At 44.3% G+C, this 19,651-nt stretch overlaps 1 protein-coding gene across 1 annotated transcript in view; it reads left to right on the top strand.

Annotated features, from left to right (window-relative positions):
• CNTNAP2 (contactin associated protein like 2) overlaps positions 1–19,651 on the top strand; it is a 1,215,871-nt gene that overhangs the window by 1,177,961 nt on the left and 18,259 nt on the right. The window contains exon 21 of the mRNA XM_006088715.3: positions 17,496–17,735. Coding sequence (XP_006088777.1) covers positions 17,496–17,735 — 240 coding nt within the window. The remainder of the gene's footprint in view (positions 1–17,495; positions 17,736–19,651) is intronic.

Raw genomic sequence — 19,651 nt, 5'->3', positions numbered from 1 at the left:
ATTCAGGGAAAGTGGGAGAAAGGCCCAAATTCTTAATTTGTGTGTTGACACTGAGGCTCCAAGAGATTAAGGTACTTTCTTTTCTAAGGCCACAGAGCCATTCATGGCAGGTCTTGGACTTTGATTCAGCTCTCTAATCTCAGAAAAAACGACTGCCCTTACTTCTCCTTCTTGCATAATTATGAGATTTGCATAAAAAGGGATAAGTGAGTATTAGCTCCTTGATATCAAGGCATTGATGTTTTGAGGCTGTATTTAGTAGACAGTGGGTAATATCCATCCAGCTAGTCAGTCAATTTGTGGTTCCTTTCAACCAGTCCTCTATTCTTTTGGAATCGATACACTGTCTCTGACAGTAGGTGTTTGTAACCACAAATGCACTTCAGCTAAATTCTTTTCAGAGGTTGTCCTATTTTCAGAAGCAACATTTCCTAGTGATGTCATGAACTATTAGAGGCACAGTGGGCAGCAGGGCAGGTCCATCTCTTGCTGGAGCTCTCGTCCCAGTAGCATGTTCTGCGTTGTTAGTAAACTGGCCTTAGGAAGCAAGCTGTCCTATAAAACCTCCCTGCGAGCAGCACATGCTGTAAATTCCCATCCTCATTCTTCAGCTGATTGGCCTGGTAATTCCGGAAGAGTCCTTTCACCTCTGAACTCTGATCGAGATGTCCCCAGCCCTTTTATAGATCCAAGAATTGGGGAAAAAAAGTAACAAAAACTAGAAATCTGTGGCTACCCTGTTCATTTATTCCTTAAATACTGAGTTCCCCACGCGTGCCAGATACTGGTCTATGGGAGGCAGCATGTGTGAGTGGCACCCTTGATCTTAGGCTTTTTCCTGAATCTCACACGACTAGTTAAGGTTTTGGCCTCCTCATCTACATCTCCCTTTGAACAGGCTCCCTTCTTTACCTTTCTCCAAAGCCCTATATCTCAGGCCATTGATCAGTTACCCTTAGAGCAGGACTGGCCAAATTCCAAGGGTAAACAAAGTTATCTTGAGGGATTATAACTCAACTTTGCTGAAATGTGGTCCAAAAACAGTACTGCTAATTGTGAAAGCAAATGCTAATAAAGGTCTCCAGGGAGAGCCCTGAGCACCTGCTCCAAGACCCCAAGGTCAGCAGGGCAGGCACCCAGCTATTGTTCGGGGGACCATTTTCAGGTCCTTTATGTAATTCGAGGTTCCCCTGCGAATGCCCCCTGAAGCGATCTGCTCAGAGAATGCGTGGGTGGGAGATGGGAAGAAACAAAATGCAAGAGAGGAGCCAATCAGGATTTTATTAAAGATACCACAAGTACACTTTTGTCTAGTCACGGATTCGTATTTGGTTATGCAAAACTTTGGATTCTGGAATGATTTATACCCCTCAGACCCTGGAAATTAAGGCCAGCAGCAGCATCTGTAAAACACTCCCTTTTGTCTCTGAAGGAAGCTTAAAACAAAAAAAAAACCTTACAGTGGCAAAAACTCTCTATGAATCAGCATCATCTGATAAGCTTTTAAGCACAAGGCTATATTGTTCTATAAATTTTCTTACACAAATGGCAGGACTATTAGACTCTCAAATAAAATTATTCTTAAAAGTTTTCCACCACGGTGAAAGTTATTTTAAGTAATTTTTCAGGGATGAATTTCACACAAACATGCAAACACACAAGTATCCAAAAGCAAAACAGGAACTTGTACAAACTTCCAACTTAAATGTTCCAATGGGAGGGGGGAGGGAGGAGAGGAGAGAGAGAGAAACATTGATGTGAGAGAGACACATCAATTGGTTGCCTCCCCCACACAGGCCAGGATTGAACCTGCAACCCAGGCACGTGCCCTTGACCGGAAATCGAACCCATGATCCTTTAGTGCGTGGGCCAGTGCTCAAACCACTGGACACACCAGCCAGGGCAATGTTCCAGTGTCTTGATTGGAACATTGCTGTATGTAGTTACATTGCTGTATCTATTTGGCAAAATCCATCAAAACTGCCCATACACTTAAAATAGGTGCACTTATTGTATACCAGTTAGATATGAGTAAGCTTGATTCAAAAAGTAAAAGGCAAACCAAAAATAATGTTATACTCTCTTAATATATTTGATTCTGTCTCCAACTTCTGGTATTTTTATTTCCAAGGATTTTATTTTGAGTACGAGCAGAGTAAGCACAGCTATTGTCAAAAGTTTCCTGTATTAGAACTAAAGTTTAGCCAGGAAAGTAACTTTTAGCCCTAAATTTATGTTATTTTGAGATAAAACAAATGCACATCTCAAAATAACCAACTTGTGTAGCACATAGCTGGCTTGTACAACTTGAAAACTCAGATAAGCCCCGGAAATAAAAACTCAGTTTTGCAAGCCTTAGTGGGTGTCCAGGAGTAATCAAGGGGTCTATTATATGCTTTGATAAACTGAAAAAAATATGGTTTGAAGTCTGTCAACCAAATAGTAGCCTCCAATATTTTGAAGCAAATCTTAGTTCCAAGTATTTCTTTTCTGTCACATTTTTCTGGTTCCTTTTGATAACCAAGCCAATCTTTAGTTCTTTGAACTGCTTCCTTAGAAAATTCGTTGACATGCCAACTGTGGGGATTTAGACGCATTCCCGAAGCGGCCTTGGCGAATTAATTTGGGCGGCCCCTAGAGTGCTGGTCCCATCCGGGGCGCTGAGTGTGGAAGCAGAGCCTCCCAGAACTTCCGGAGACTAACTGCACCTTCCTCCACACCCAGCCCCGGGCTCCCGGTCCCAAAGCCTCGATTTGACTCTAGGACAGGGCAGGTGAGAGGTTTCCTAAGACGCCTCCCTTCCCTGGGAGAACTGCCCTTGACCACCTCTCCAAAGTCAGAAACACAAGTTATGATCAAAGCCCAACTTTTTCCTATGTCCTTGGGCTCCCATTCTCCCTGATGCCCCCAGAATCACCAGCGCCCCTGGAGGGTGAGAAATTCACATTCTCTGCTTGGACTGCCTGTGGATACACGTAGGCTAGCTCCCAGCCTGGACTCTGTGGTGCCCCAGCTCCAGCCACCATGAGGGGCTCAGACCCCCTTGAGGTGGAGGAAAGGCGTGTCATTGCGGACAAAACAAGCAAAACCTCAAAATCAGAAGAAAGCTGGGCCTTAAATGAGGTGTGTTTAAAGTAGTCAGCACCTCTGCAGGTACTGAAGGCGAGAAGTTTAGCAAGTGTAATTGTTCTGCTGAGGATTAATAATGAGGACCCTGACTTAGAAAGAAAGAATAAAGAAAACCCGCTTTCCTTATTCACCAGCCCAGCTGCTCTTTGAGGACACTCATTGCCCTGATCCTCCAATAGTCCTTCCGTGTTAATAACAATCAGAGGTAATTACAACTTTATTTCAATTGGCGGCTTTTTCTCTCTCCTATTCTAAGTGCTAATAGTTTGCCACGTTGACTTTGTGTAGTAACTGTGATTGCATCTGGGCCCACCCAGGACTCTTCCTGTACTGAGAAGCCAGCCTGTTGTCTGTTTCTGTTTACAAAGTGCCCCGTTATTCAGGGATTCTAAATGAGGAGGTAGGATAAGGAATAAGCCTGGACAAAGTTCCCACGTGTGAACACTGACCACCATTTGGTGCTCCCTTGTGCCATAATCAGCATCGACTTATCTGGAGCCAGGTTACTTTTTCTCCAGAAACATTTTACATAGTTTGAAAGCCAAGTGATAGACTGTACAGTGAGAGGGAACAGAACCCAGCAAAGGACTGTCTGTACCACTAAGGAGAGCCACGCCATGTGCCACAACAGAGATGAGTGAGCATCCGTTTCTGTCGCTATGGGAACTTCGGTTTCTGAGAATCAGGGATGGGCATCAGTAACCCTGGCTCAGCCATCGATAAGTTACTTAACAGAACTAAGCCTTGGCTTCCTCATCTATCAATTGAAACTATTAATACCTACCACTCTTATTTCATTTTGAAGGGGTAGTTATGTGCATATGTGGCTACGTGCACACACAGCTTATAACGACATTGGCATTTTGTCAGTATACACACTTTAGCTTTAAAAAAATTTTTCCCATTTAAAACACAGCATTGATTTCCCTCAATGTGCACTTTTTACCATTTTACTTGACACATGACTTTTCCACTCACTCTTATAAAATCAGCCAGAAAGGATAGAAGTTAAAAGCATTGTGTCATATAAAAATGTACCATGCGTACACAGAGGGACCAAACTTTCTTAGCCCTGAACTCACAGATAGTAACCCTCACTGAGAGTCCCCTCAGCAAAATGAATAACACACGGGAAGCTGTGGCTCCCTGCTGCTCATGTGCCAATGAGTGGGATCCAAGAGGTGACTATTTGGCCATTCAAACAATAGAGCCTGTGTTTGTTGCCTATTAAACAGTCAGTATCCTTCATTAGATTAACTTTCCTGGCATTTATCAACATTTCTCCCTGTGTGCCAAAGATTGCAGGTGGAAAGCAGAGTTTTAGGAGTGTGTTCATTTATAAATGAAGCCTTTTCAGGTCACCACCTTTCTCCCCATCCCCTCTGCCATCCTGCCCCATCAGACCCTCACCCCCTCACTCAGGATGGCTGTTATTCTGTCTCCCCTGATTCCCCACTTTCCGTGTCTGTCTCCCTCAAATTGACCTGACACACACACACACACATCTCTGATTAAATTTTCCCATGCTCATAGATTTTATGTGTTTTAGCACAATTCTAAAAAGTGTCTTCAGAGATGCCCCAATGCATCCAGTACAAACTGATCAGAAACTTGAGGCCCTGCATGTCCACCCCAGATGGCTTCCCAGCTTCTGGCAGCGCCCCTTGAAGCACTGCAGGTCCCACACATGCCCTGTTGGTTTCCTTGTTGTGGGATATACCCGTCCTTCCCTCTCCCTCCTCCTTCCTTTTCAAATTGTGTGCCCTGGGTCAGTGACCATTTCTGTGTCACTTCCCTCGGGCCTCCCTTGATCCTCTTTGCCCCAGTCTAGACCTCTAGCTCTCAGCCCTCAGTGTGCATCGGGGCCTTGGCTGATGTTTAATCTTGACAGTGAGATGCCTGCAGGGGATTGCACCTATTTCTCTCTGTCACACTGCCCAGCACGGGGCCTTTCTCTAGAAAGTGTTCATAAATATTCCTGATTTTAACTAAACACTGTATCACATGTAGGAAGTGTGATTAAATGTATGCATATGGAATCAAAACAGTTGCTTTATAGTTAGTATGTGGATGTTTGTATGTAGAAGATTCACAAGTAATCGGACAAGCAGGAAGCTGTATCATAGGAAAAACACATCTCGTTCACGACGTGTAGGACCCAGGTCCCAGGCACCCTGCTATGTGAGGAAGACAAGTTTCCTCTTTGAGAAGGAGCTTCCAGTCTCATGGGGGAGAAAAACCTTTGGTCACATAAATGTCACAAGTCCTGTTATGCCTGACTTCTCTGGGGAGACCAACAGGGTGCACCTGACTCAGTCCAGAGGTAGTTCAAGGTGGCTGGACCGCTGGAGGGTGGGAGTGGACCAGCACACCTGGAGGCTGGGCAGACAGGCAGGGTCAGAGCCTGGAGGGTCTTGTTGGTCATTTCCAGGAGCATGTTCTTTCCAGTAGAGGTAGCTGTTGAAGGGGAGTGAGAGGACCCCTCTGAGTTTCAGAAACATTCCTCAGAGGGCAAGATTAGAATGAAATGGGAAGAAGAAAGCAAGTGGCATGAGAACACAGACGTGACCAGAGGCAGGCTGAAGTGAAAACAGGAGGGAGGGGAGTATTTGAGAACTTAGGGGTTGAATGCCTGAGAGGAGACTGCTATTGGCTGATAGGGGGTGACTGGCCTGCCCCCTCCAACACTGGGAACCTGGGGATGTCTCATCCACTTGCTAGGGTGTCCAGACTGCACCTTGAGAAACCACAACTAGGGCTGTACACTTTTGTTTCAGTTTCTGGAAATAGAACCGGCCTCCCTTATAATATATGTCTAGGCATCAGCTCTCTGATATTCTGCTTTCAATGATGAGGAATGCTTTAGGGAAGAGCAGTTAAGATCAGGGTAAAGAAAGGGTTAAGATATTTATCTCCTCCTGGCCTGTTTCCTCTGTAAAATGAAAAGGAAGATAATAATAGCACCTATTTCACAGAGGAGCTACAAGAATTAAAGAGTGTAGTGCATGTAAATCGCTCAGCGCAGGGCATAAAGTGCGTGCTCAAAATGTCAGCTCTGTTATTAGTGTGGTTTGCCTGTGTCAGCCTATTGGTGTGGAAGGAGGAATTCTCCCTACCGTTGCAACAGGGACAAAGCCTCCCTTCTGAAATGTAAACAGGGATGCCTCAATGTAGATGCACTTGCTGTGCTAAATTTGAAGACAGTGTTTTGTCTTGTTTGTTTGTTCATCCTCACCCAAGGATATTTTTTTCTATTGATATTTTTTAGAGAGTGGGAGGGAGGGAAGGGGAGAGAGAGAGAAACATGTATGTGAGAGAGACATATCGACTGATTGCCTCCCACATGCACCCCATCTGGGGCTGGGGATCGAACCTGCAACCCAGGTACGTACCCTTGACCTAGAATAGAGCCTGAGACTGACACTCTAACCACTGAGAAACACAAGCCAGGGCTGTTTTATCTTTTTGTTGGGAGATCTGGAAATTCCAATTTTCTACCAAGAGTGACTTGTATGTGACATCCGTTCTTTATGTGTGTTCTATTCATACCTATGTGTTTGCCAAAGTGCTAAGGTTTGGGGGAATGTCATCTGTGGGTTACTAAAGGTCATGGCCCCGCCATTTCCCTCCCATCTTAACGTGCCCAGTCCCAGGCCTCTATCGCCTACCTGTCCTTCCAGCATTCCGGCTGTGTGCAGGCTGCGGGGCCACAGAGCTGCCTCACCCCATCTAGCAGACAGGCAGGCTGTCTCACCAGGAGGACCCTTCATGCTCACATGCCAAAATGAATGCAGAGCTGCTAACAGGAAGCTTGAAAGTCAATCCATCTCCACCTGGCCAAGCAGGACCCACCCTCACTCCAGCCCCTAGTTTCAACCTTTAAGGGAAAGCCAGGACACACATGCAGGTGTTTCCTTCGGACCTTTGCAGTTACTGTTCCTCGGGCCTCGAATGCTTGTGCCCTAGATGAGCATGTGGCCTCCCTGAAATTGATTCAGAACTCAAACGTAATCTCAGCAGTGGCCTTCCCTGATTGTGGTGTCTAAAATAATATCTCTCTCTCACTCTAGCCCAGGGGTCCTCAAACTTTTTAAACAGGGGGCCAGTTCACTGTCCCTCAGACGGTTGGAGGGCCGGACTATAGTTTAAAAAAAACTATGAACAAATTCCTGTGCACACTGCACATATCTTATTTTGAAGTAAAAAAACAAAACGGGAACAAATACAATATTTGTATTTGCATGTGGCCCACGGGCCGTAGTTTGAGGACCCCTGCTCTAGCCCTTCCCTGCTTTAATTTTCTTAGTGAAATATCATTTTAGAGCAATAGGCTTTCTGTAAGGAAAGGTATGATGTTTGGCTTATTGTTAAGGTAGTGTTTTTAGCTCACTCTAATGAAGTAGGCCTTTCTTCTTTCACGTATTCATTCATTAATTCACACAACAAATAATATTACTGCCAGCCATATTGTCAGAATATACAATATTATATAAGATTAAATTATAATCCTTAAAGGAAGGAACTCTTTTTCAATACTGAATTCCCATCACTTAGCATACAATACTTAATAAATCCATGAATGAATGAATGATTCCATGAAAAAGTTGACCTGTGTAAGACTTTCATTTCAATCTTGCTATAAAACGAAAAGCACATTTTTCCCCAAGAAATTTTGCCCAAAACCAAACATTGAGAAGAAGTTGTACAAACAGTAGATAGCATCATGGCTAGAGAAATGTCATCTTCTGAAGAAGATGACTCTTTTTTAAAAAATTGTTCACAAGTTTTCAAATGCTGGTGGAGCACAATCTGACTTTCAGGAAGGAGAGAACATCAAGGGGTTTGTGATTTCGGGTTACTCTTGCAGGAAGGAGGCCAGGTTATCCAGTACAGGGGCCTGGCTTTTACTCTGCCTTTATAAGACAGAGGCAAAGAAAGGTGGAGTCAGACCCTACTCAAAAAAGGCAAAATCCAGGGCTATTGGGCAGCTGTCTCCATGGCAAAATAAAATAATGTTCCCAGTCAAGCCCCAAGCCATCAAGAAAAGTCACCCCATGTCTTCTGCAGGGGCAGACATATCCATGAGGTTCAGTAGCCACAGACCTTAAGGCCCCAATCATTTAGAGACCCATGAACATGTGTCAACGTCTTTTAAAACCAGAAGGAAAAGAATGGATATTTCGGTGGAAGAAATGTATTAATATATTAACATCATCATCTTTACACCAACACAGTCCAAAAATATCATGCTTGTTTGCTGTGGAGGAAAGGGCCCTCGAAGGCAAAAGTGGGGCCTGTGAAAGTCAGGTGTTGGGTCTCCTGAAGAAAGCCTTCTAGGTGGATATTGAGTGAGAAACACCGAAATGTGCTCATGCCAAGAGAGTGAAATCCTCAGTTATCCAGGAAAACACCTTTTCCAGGCAGATTCATTTCCCCACAATGCCTAGGATTCACAGTAACATATTTTATAAGAGAGATTAATGCCGTTGCCCCATAAAATATTTTAAGCACTGGTACTCTCTGAAACAAAGCACGCAGCAGGACACCACGAGAAAATGACTACCAGCTCATTCTCGAAACTGCATTTTCTCCAAGGGCTGCCGCCACTGTAATTTGCACCTTCTGAAGTGGAGATTGACGTGCGGTGGACATGTACAGGCAGCTAGAAAGGTAGAGATAATAACAGGACTAGAGAGCGTGCCCAGCTGGGAAAATAAGCATGCAGCCAGCACAGTCGGAGCTGAAAATGAAGGTCCCCGCACAGTATTGCCCAGAGAGTCCCTCGTCCTTTATGAAAAGGAAAGTGAAAATCCACAGACCTCTAAACCTGATCCAAGCCATACAAACCACTGGGTGTAGGTGACTTACAGACAGATGCAGGTGCAGTGGTGGGATCAGCTTTGCTCTCCTTTTCTTCTGTGCTTTGGATGGGTTCACCCTGGTACCATCGGGAGGAGTACTTAACAATTCACAGGGGATAGATCTTTGTTAATGTGGATTTTCTGAAAGTCGGGGTAGTAAACATTCGCAGTTCCTTCGACTCTGTCAGGTGGCATAGTTTCAGGCATGGTGGCCGTCGGCTGTACGCACCCTGGTTTATCATTGATGCCTCGTCCCAAAGGCGCTGTCCTGAGCTGAACACCTGTCTGGGCTCATTCTGACCTCTAGGGACAGTCTCAGAAACCACCTCCGAGGTTAGAATTTAGACTCCATCCTTCCCTTGACTCAACCACATCTCACTCTGAACTCCTAACTCGCTTACAATTAAAATACCCTAGTCCTATCTGGGCTGCAGTATTTAGGGAAGACAGGGAAGAGGGTGCATACTTTTATGAGGTGTGTTCTATGCAACTTGATATTGAAGGTGATTTGAGGGATGGGAGGAGGTGGGTGGTATTTTCAATTATAGAAATTCAGTATTTATTTCTCCTAAATGTTTCTAGTTAGGTCTAGGCTATCATTTCAACCTTTCAAAGTCCCTTTGGCTCATGACCCTTTCATCAAATGTATAACCACCTCTTTCTATAAAATGCCATATGACACGCTGGTCAATGTGCCGCCACTGTCCTTATCCAAATTAGTAAATAAATGTCAGCCTGGAACCATACCACTAAAATTCTCCCCTGAAGCTAATTTTCACTCTGATCGAATTCCACCCACAGTTCATCTCATTATAAGTCTACCTTTAACATATTACTCTTACTATCGTGAGCCCAAAAATGTCATGAGAAACTTAATAAAATGCTTTGCTGTAATGTAGATAGCCTCTGTCCCTTCCCCCAACCTAGTAGGCTGTTGCCCTCCAATCTGAAAATAATGAGTTGGTTTTAGAGGTAGAGCAGAGGAAGGGGGGTGTGGGAAGAAACACACTTGTATACCGCAGGCCTACCCATCCACATTCCTTTGTAGCATCTGGCAGGTATAATTGTAATGTTCAAATTCATGTGATGATCCGCTCCAGTTTCTAGATTAGCCTCAAAGCATTTACACTTTGCTTTCTGAACACCATTCTATATGTACGAGCCCCATTCTTTCTTATGTTAATTATGTAACATGGAGAGCAAATCGAGGGGACCCCCAGCACATGCTCTGGGAGCAGTCTCCTCTCCCTGTGAGCCTGACAGGTCTCATCGCCCTGGGAAAACCATTTAGCTCAACCCCAACTTCAACCACCCAGGCCCTGATGCATTCATGTTTACCTCTCATGCAATCTTAGTCCTCGAAGAATTTTTTTCTCTTGGGTAAAACAGCTATAGAGGCCTCCTGGGGCAGGAATTACAGTACAAGCAAGAACAGAGGAAGGAAACAACTTTTTACTTTGCTGAATCATTCCAATTGACATTATCTGGAAATGCCAACATTTGTTAACACACTTTTCCTAGCCTGCCCTGCATTATGCTGCCCTTGCTGTGTACAAGGTCAGCGCCCTCTCTGCACCTTTCCCTGATGCCCCCATTCCTCTGCTCCCCATGGAGCAGGCTGAAATAACAGGGGCTGGACTGGGCTGGAATTTTCTTCAATGGTTTGGATAGGAATTAGGGAAAAAACTTAAAAGCTTTAACTCACTCACCTTGTGGTATTTACTACAATTTAATAGGACTTTCCAAAGTCTAAAAAAAAGTCACCCCAATAAATTTAAAAAGTTTTAGCAGAAGCAGGGCATACAGAGAAAGAAATGATTCTTCTGTACTACATTTCAGGTTAGTCATTTTGTACATAGGACTTAGGTCATTTTCTACTTCTGCTTCAAGTTCAAATGCAAAAGTTGAATAAAACTCAGTAGGAAGAGGTCCGTTCACATCAAGTTCATGGAAAACTCAACCATCCATTAGTGCCCCGTTCTCCAACAGCAAATAGCTGGGACACGTAGCTTATATTTACAAAAACTCTGAGAGGTAAACCCAGACCTACATTTCTAACAAAGTAATCCAGCGCCCAGCTCTGTGGGGAGACTGACAGCTAAGTCCATTTTTCTAAAAGGTCTTGTTACTTTCAGAGTCTGTATTCTTAGCCCTGAAAAGTCACACCATGTCCCAGGCTGCAGAAATGGGCACCAGGCATTTTGTCTTATGACTGACCACTGGGAGCATTCAGGAAAAAATGGAGAATGTGTCTTCAGATGTGTGTTTCTGTATGATGCCAAATGCATTTTGGAAGCATCCGAGGGGCCATATCTTCCCCTTTTTTATTGTAAGCACAACTGAATTATATTCACCAGCAACCATAATAAGTCTGCAGTTTTCAGACTAGATTTTAGGGACAAGAATGACAATTTCAACCTATGTATGTAGCCCCCAATAGTTCAGAGACTGGAATAAATTTATGCAAAGAAAAATGTAATACTTTATGTTGTTGCAAAATAGTGTAGTAGACTAGCATCTTCACATGACGACATTTTTTTTATTTCAAATAACATCTTTTCTTATTTTTTCCATCACCATTTATTCCCTCTCTGCCCTCTTCCACTTCCACACATCCCCTCCCCACCACCACCATCCCCACACAACATCACCACACTGTTATCCATGTCCATGAGTCCTCTCTCTCTCCCTCTTTTCTTTTTTGCTCAATCCCTCCACCCACTCCCCAACACCCCAGAGACATTTCTTCTCATTGCTGTTTCTGAAAAATCCAGCTTTATCAATTATTAGAAACTATTTCCAGAGACAATGTGTGAGGAGAAGGAGATCCTGCTTCTGCCAGCAGATCCCCTGTTTGTAACTGAGTTAGTGAATGTCAAAGGTCAAGAGCTATTGAAGTGACACCTGCATAATTTAGTTCCACCTTCCTCTGTAAGAGAGAAAAGCATAGAATGAATACAATGAAATTTCACACACACACCCCAGAAAAGAATAGTGATAGAAAACTCTAAAAAATGGAAAACATAACTAAATTCAGCTGATGAATAGATACCATGTGCCTGGTAGTGTGGGGAGCCGGCACGGCCATGGCATACTCATGCCAGCTCAGCCTGATTCAGTGACCCTGAGTGGGGGCGATGAAAGGCTTAGAAAAGACAGGCGAGAATGAAAGCTGGGTCTTGGTGGCTTGGTGGGACGCTGCCCCTTGATGGACTTCGCCAGCTCCCACAACCCTTTATTTTATAGCAGATGCCACGAGGCAAAGTAGGGAGGTGACCAAGATGTTTACAACATTCTCGTGGGTTTCAGTCCTACTCAACTACATGCACCTGAACTCTATGGGGCCACGTGTTTGGACCACAGGCTCAAGCTTACAACTATAGCTGTTGGCTATAACTGTGCTGGGAAGGCTCTGCCCTCCAAGCTGGGACTTGCACGTGCCAATGAGAGGACTGCCCTCTCCTCAGTCCAAGGCTTGAACCTGTCCAAAACACTGTCGCCGCGCCCCATATGGTAGCACATGGGTTACACAAGAAGAACATACAGAAGAATTTAAATAATCTCAAAAGAAAAGGAGAAATGTCTTCAGAGGAGTCGGCATCTAAATGTTTGCTGAGGATGTGCTCATCCATGTCCCAGGCCTGGAGCCCAGTTCTGTCCTTGCGGAGCCGAGAGATGGCTTTATTCTCCCCGAGTTTCTCGTTAGTTCAGGTGCCCTTTTCTGTCTACATTTCCCTGCACTCCTGCCTGTCACTTGCTATCCAACAGCTGAATAAGAACGAGTGGAAAGCATGCTAATGCATCGCAAATGTAATTGCTGCGTGCTCCTAAGAGTATTGTCAGGAGCATTTCGTTTTCAGGTTTCACCAGGAATCATGTCAGTATCTGAAGTGGGCTATTTTCTATAACCCACATCACTATGATTCTCAGACATTAAAGCACTAATTACAGCTTGAGAATTTCATTTCAGTAGTGATTGTACTGCATCTCTAAAATATGCATCCTTGAGAGCAGGTTTTGTCCAAGTGACGCCTGGGCCCAGACATCTCCATGCAGAAAGTAATTGCTTACACGAAATCATATTTTAATATTTGATTTCAGAATGAGACCAGCCCAGTCAATTAGCATAATTAACGTGTAATAAGCTCAAATGCCCTGAATTGATAGCCTCAGGATCATTTGTTAGATTTCTTAGAAGTTTGTATCTTTATTCCAGACAAGCACTTGCAGAACTTGCTGGTGCTTTAATGATGCTGGCGAACTCTGACCTCCGTTCATGGCATTTCTGAACACCATATTGTCGGCTCAGTCACCAATGAAACATGGTCTTAGAGCCGTCTCTAACAGCCATTAATTATTTTTAAGCCTCACTAGACCTGGATGGTGTTGCTAAGTGGTTAGAGCATCAGTCAGGGCACCAAAGGGTCTTGGGATTGATTCCTGGTCAAAGACATGTACCTGGGTTGCAAGTTGATCCTCAGCCCCAGTCAGGGGCACGTGTGGTAAACAGCCAATCCAAGTGTCTGCCTCACATCGAGGTCACTGTCTCTCCCTCTTCTTCTCTCTCCCCCTCTCTTTCTCTCTCCTCCCTCCCTCCCTTCCTCTCTTTGTAAAAATCAATGAAAAAAACATCCTGGGGGAGGATCAGCAACAACAACAAAAAAGGCTCCCTATGCCATTTCTATGAAGAGTCCCTGACTATGAATGCCAAAAATTCAAGTAAATATGAAAACAGTATAATCCAGTCCATTTTTTCAGACAGAACTTGAGAATAATACAAAACATTTTCTGCTTTTTTATATGAAATATAAACTTTTATTCTTTTTAAAATATATTTTTATTGATTTCAGAGAGGAGGGGAGAAGGAGAGAGATAGAAACATCAATAATGCCTCCTGCACTCCCCCTACTGGGGATCAAGCCCACAACCTGGGTATGTGCCCTTGTCCGGAATCGAACCTGGGACCCTTCAGTCCACAGTTCTATCCACTGAGCCAAACCAGCCAGGGCTAAACATTTATTCTTTGGCAAAACCTTAATGTCTCTGAGCCTCAGTTTCCCCTTCCGTGCAATGGGGATAATCCTGTCTAGCTCAGAGAGTTGTTAGGAGACTTAATGAAATAATGCACAAAAGTGCTAACCCAGTACCTCACATGTGTACCAACTGTGGTTTATAAGAAACTCTTGATATTCTTAGTATCACATGGCCAAGAGTTGGAACCATCAGGACAGAAGAACCAAGAGTGTTGATTGCAATGCTGCCCCCACCCCAGGCAATGGGTCTCAGCCCAGGGTCTTTAGAGGCACATCAACCAGCTTTCAGGTTTGGAAATGCTGTTTCTGCTCTTCGGGGCATCAGAACCCTGCTATTTGTGACACAGTCACCTCTCAGGAAAGGAACAACAGTTGGAAAAAATGGTGATTTTTTTCCCACAACAAAAAGAAAACACAGAATGGCAAAAGCTAAAGAAGATAGTGAGCAGAGTTAAGTGCCCCTAAGAGAATGGAAAAGTGTTCTAGCAGCCCCGCCCCCAGCCTGTGCTCACTTAGCTGACATTTCCACCAGTGCTCACAGCCCCAACCGGCCTGGGCACCCTGCTCCTTCCCACCGCTCCTCTGGTCACAGATTCACCATCAGAACCTCCTTCCTGGGCTCTCCTCTCTCCACCTTGTCTGTTATCATAACCCCCTGGGGGTCCTCTCAGGGGGAGACACTCAGGGGAGGACAGCTCTTTAAGAAGTGGGCACCCCCCTTTAAATAGGGAACCCTCAGATACATACCACTTTGAAGCTGCTCCTTTTCTGCGGTGTGATTGGGAAGGCTGACCTACGTAACGTTTAGAGGACTGTGTCAGGGACCGTACGAAATGGAGCCGGAGTCTGAAGGTCTCCATCCAAATCGCTGGCAGAGGAAACAGAACCAAAACTGATTCACTGCAGATTAAATAAGGCCAAGAAGATGCTGGTGACAAACAAAACAGGCACTGTCCACATCCATGCATAACCCTGCCTCCGCCCAGCGGAGTCCCTTCTTAGCCCAGGGAGTTCTCGGGGTCCTGTGGGCTAATGAGATCTCTTGCTAAGAGCAAGTGCTACGCTGCCACTACAGTTCCCTTTCTAATAAGTTGCCATCACAGCCCTCTGCAGCTGAGACATCTTTGAGTTTCGTACAGAAATGCACACATCTTAACGTGACATTCAAGGCCCTTCCCAGTCTGGTCTAAGCTCTGACCCCATCAGACTCACATGGGTCCCAGACCTCATAACAAACTCAATCTGCAGTTCTCTTTCAGCCTCAAAACCTGGTTCTCCAACAGGAAACAAGCAGTGAGGATGCGGGGAATTCAGTGGGAATGTGGAATGGTGCAGCCACTGTGGAAAACAGGATTTTCTAAGATTAAAAATAGAACTGCTATGACCCAGCAATCCCACTTCTGAGCATATACCCAAAAGAATTGAAATCAGGATCTCAAAGGAACATCTGCACTCCCTTGTTCATTGCAGCATCATTCACAAAATGCTATACCAAAAACATGGAAACACCTAAACTTTCAGCCACAGATGAATGGACAAAAAATATATGTAGTATACACACACACACACACACACACACATGCGCGCTCACACGTGCGTGTAAACTGTGGAATGTTATGCAGCCTTTAAAAAGGAAGGAAATCCTGCCATTTGCTACAACGTGGATGAACTTGAGGACATTATGTTAAGTAAATAAGCCAGACACAGGAGAACAAATACTACATGATCCCATGAATATCAGGAAACTAAATTAGTCAAATTCATAGAAACAGAGCAGAATGGTGTTTACCAGGGGCTGGGGGGGAAGGAATTGGGAGTTGTTGCTCAGAGTCAATACTTTCAAATAAGCAAGAGGAGTAAGTCCTAGAGATCTGTTCTGAGCAGAGTGCCCAGAATTAACAATACTGTACACAATAGTATGTTTAAAAATTTAAGAGGGTGAAAACCACGTCAACCCTTGTTCTAGTGTGACCTCTCCTGGTGCTCCCCAGGACCCTACACAGACCTGCTCCCCTGGTTTTGCATGGGCTCTGATCATTTTACCAAACATGCTGTCAGTTTCTGAGCTCAGAGAATCATAGTGATTGAGAGACTCGTGGTCAGTCGGCCTGGCCTCAGCAGCGGAGGGATCTTAACCATGAGCCGCAGTTTCCTCAGACATTCCATAGGGATGATGGTATTCCCTTCCCCACAGGCTTGTTCTGGGGATTAAATGTCTAATTCACATAAAGCACCCAGCAACATTTTAAGGGTTCAGTGAATGAACTCTTGTTATTATACAGCGTGTGTTCAGTTGTGTTAGTCAGTTGTTTGTATGCTTGTTTTCCCAGCTAGGTTGTGAACAGCTTAGGGTAAATCTTTATATGTGTCTCTGTCTTCCTGCTACTACTACTTGCAGTCAATACCTGTGATCAGATGAATTGAATTCACAGTCAATACCTGTGATCAGATTAATTGAATTGAATTGAACTGAACTGAACTGAGGTCCCACCAGACGGCAGGAGCTACCAGCCCAGGATTCTTTTGTCTGGAGCTCTACTCCAGGGCTGGACAGGCTGAAAAGAGCTCTCTATTTATGTCTGAGAAGCAGCTGATGGAGTCGGGGGTGTTCCCAGTTTCCAACCACTGAGTGGCCATTTGTTCTGGTGCCTCAACCATAGGTGAAAACAGATAGGAGGTGGTGATTCTTAAATGCCTATGTATGTTTGAGATTGAGTCGGGAAAGTGTCATGACTTCCAAATATCCATCAGATTCCAGGTGGGATTCTGTAAACCTCAGAATTTTAAAAATATTTTTATTGATTGGTTTTAGAGGGGGAAGGGAGAGAGAGAGAGAGAGAGAGAGAGAGAGAGAGAGAGAGAGAGAGATTGATTTGTGGTTCCACCCATTCATGCACTCACCAGTTGATTCCTGTACGTGCCTCAACCAAGGATCGAACCTGTAACCATGGCACATGGGGACAACACTCTAACCAACTGGGCTACCAAGCCAAGGCTAAACCTCAGGATTTTAAGGGGATTGAATTCTGAAGAAAGGGAATGCCCAATTTCTAAATAATAAGAAAGAGGTATAGAAGAGGTACAGGAGAGCTGGACCTGGGGCTTGTTCAATATTTCAATATCCATAAGAGAGTCATTGAAGCATCAGGAAGAAAAATCAATCAGAACCAAGTGAGTGTTGTTAGTTTCAGCAACATCTCAAGTATCTGGAAGGTAACTATGAATGTATTTTATTTTAACAAATAGTCATTCTCCTCACCCTACCAGGTTCTCTAGTAACACCGAAGATTATTTTAAAGTCAAGTCTCTAGCCCTAAGCCTTATCAAGCCATTAGTATTTCATCTAAAAGAATATAACATTCTGAAATCTAAGAGTAAGATTTAGACCAAAGCATTCAAAGATGAGTGTGTTCTACAGCTGGAAGACAGTGAGTAGAATAAGATTTTTATGTTCTCTTTCTTTTTCTTTTAGAAACAGGGAAGATTGACCAAGAGATTCACAAGTACAACACCCCAGGATTCACTGGGTGCCTCTCCAGAGTTCAGTTCAACCAGATCGCCCCTCTCAAGGCGGCCTTGAGGCAAACCAACGCCTCGGCACACGTCCACATCCAGGGCGAGCTTGTGGAGTCCAACTGCGGGGCCTCCCCGCTCACCCTCTCACCCATGTCGTCTGCCACCGACCCCTGGCACTTAGACCACCTGGATTCAGGTAAAGTCTAAAGCAGCGTTAGACAGATTGCTTTATTTCTTTAAACCTCAGTTTCTTCGCCTGTAAAATAGGGTTAATAACAGCACCTCGCTGGTAATGTAGTTGGAGGATTAAGAGCAAAGGAATGTGTGAGTGGGTACATGAGTTCTTAGCACAGAGCTGAGCACATATCAAGTGTCACAAGTTCCCACCATCATTCTTGCTCAGTGCGAGAAGTGAACAAGCCAATGCCTGCACTGCTGGCTGCAACGGGACTGCTGAGTGATCTGATCAAATCACTCCCTCACATTTGCCTTTGTGACTTTCTGATTTGCAGCCCCTTAGTCCAAGTTCTAAGCTCAGAAGGAAAAATTTAAAGCGATACAGGGATTTCATCACCAATACTGAGTTTATATGAATAGCCTTCTAGCTTTTTAAGTGATAGGTTTAGGCTTCCAAAGCTCAGTGGATTGAGTCCCACTTCTGTAGTTGATAAGATAAGTACTTCAAATGCACAGGGCTAAAATGAAAGGATGTAGCTGTTGCCTGCAAAACTAACTGGATGCAAATTCAAGGTTCTCATAACAGGGGCTGGTGGGGAGCCTTCTCGCTCTACCCAAACTAACCTTGGGCAACTCAGCTCACTTCTGTAAGCCGCTGCTTTGTCACCAGAGGCTTGGAGATTTGGAGGTCTCTAAGTGATCTCTAAATCTAACATTCAGGGGTCTCCAAAGCAACATATGGTGCCAAAGACAGGAATAGGATGAGGAGGGGGGCAAGGTGGCATAAGTGCCCTCACCAGCAGGTCATACAGGGGCAGGTATTCCAAACTAATTCCTCAATTTCCCCATATCTCAAGTGGAAATACTAAGACTAACCCATAGAATTATATTTGAGATTATGTATTTAAAGCACTTAGTGCAGTTATAGACATGTAGCAAGCTTCACTAAAGTTTAGCTGCAATACTATTACCAATGTGGTCATTATTACGTTAGACACAGTTTTCTATGAGGCTTGGATGTCTACTAAAGACTTCCCAGTCCTCCCCCACCCTAATGTCTAATTCATAACCATTCCTAGTGTAAGCGTGACACGTTTGATTGCTTTTGTGTATTCCAGTCCCGCGCACCATGTGTCTCAGCTTTAAGCGCAGCTCTCATTGTGGTCCTTGCCAGGATTTGTGCTGCAAAGCTTTGTGAAGCTTCCACAGAAGCCCAAATTGCCCCGTTGTCAGAATAGCCAGTTTACAGACTAAACAATTGTTCCTCATACATGGATTCCCATAACACAGTGAGGGGTGCTGTGTGCCAAGGGTGCATCTGAAGAATTCCCTTCCGTGAATGTCGTTAGGATCGCTCAGTGGATTGGTTTCCTTGTGGGCTGGAATGGCAGGAAGCATTCCTAATGCTGAGAGAAGAAAAACAGGAATGAAAATACGAGATGAGAAAAGACAGATGTCAGGGCTACTGAGGAACAGACTTTCCAGATAAATTCCTCCAAATGCCAGAGTGGATGGGGATAGCACAGGAACTTTGAGACACACAGGTGCTTAAGCCGTTCCAGGTACTCCCTGCATGAGGTCCTAAGCACGTGTGGTTTAAGCCGGCTGCCAATAAATTAGTTTCAAAAACATCTAGATGCTACTTTGGGCCAATACAAGCTCATAGTCATTCTGTCTTAATTAGCAAATTACTTACATTGTGGACTGTGAGGTACAGTTGTGGGAACCAAACAGTTTGGATTCATTTGGGGTTTTTTCAAAATCATGATTTCTGCATGACAATTTTATTCTTTTGATTGCTATAATGAACAAGGAACACTTCTGTTATTATTCAGTGTTCAAATCAAATTTCTGCACCCCAGGTATTATGGTTGGCCTGTACTATAGACTATAAGGTCAATTTGCAGAAAAATCCACTTGTACTTGGGCAGAGGT

The sequence above is a fragment of the Myotis lucifugus genome, unplaced genomic scaffold (assembly GCF_000147115.1).
Source record: "Myotis lucifugus unplaced genomic scaffold, Myoluc2.0 scaffold_51, whole genome shotgun sequence".
NCBI lineage: Eukaryota > Metazoa > Chordata > Mammalia > Chiroptera > Vespertilionidae > Myotis > Myotis lucifugus.
The sequence above is the reverse complement of the archived record's forward strand: the minus strand, read 5'-3'. Positions and strand labels throughout refer to the sequence as shown.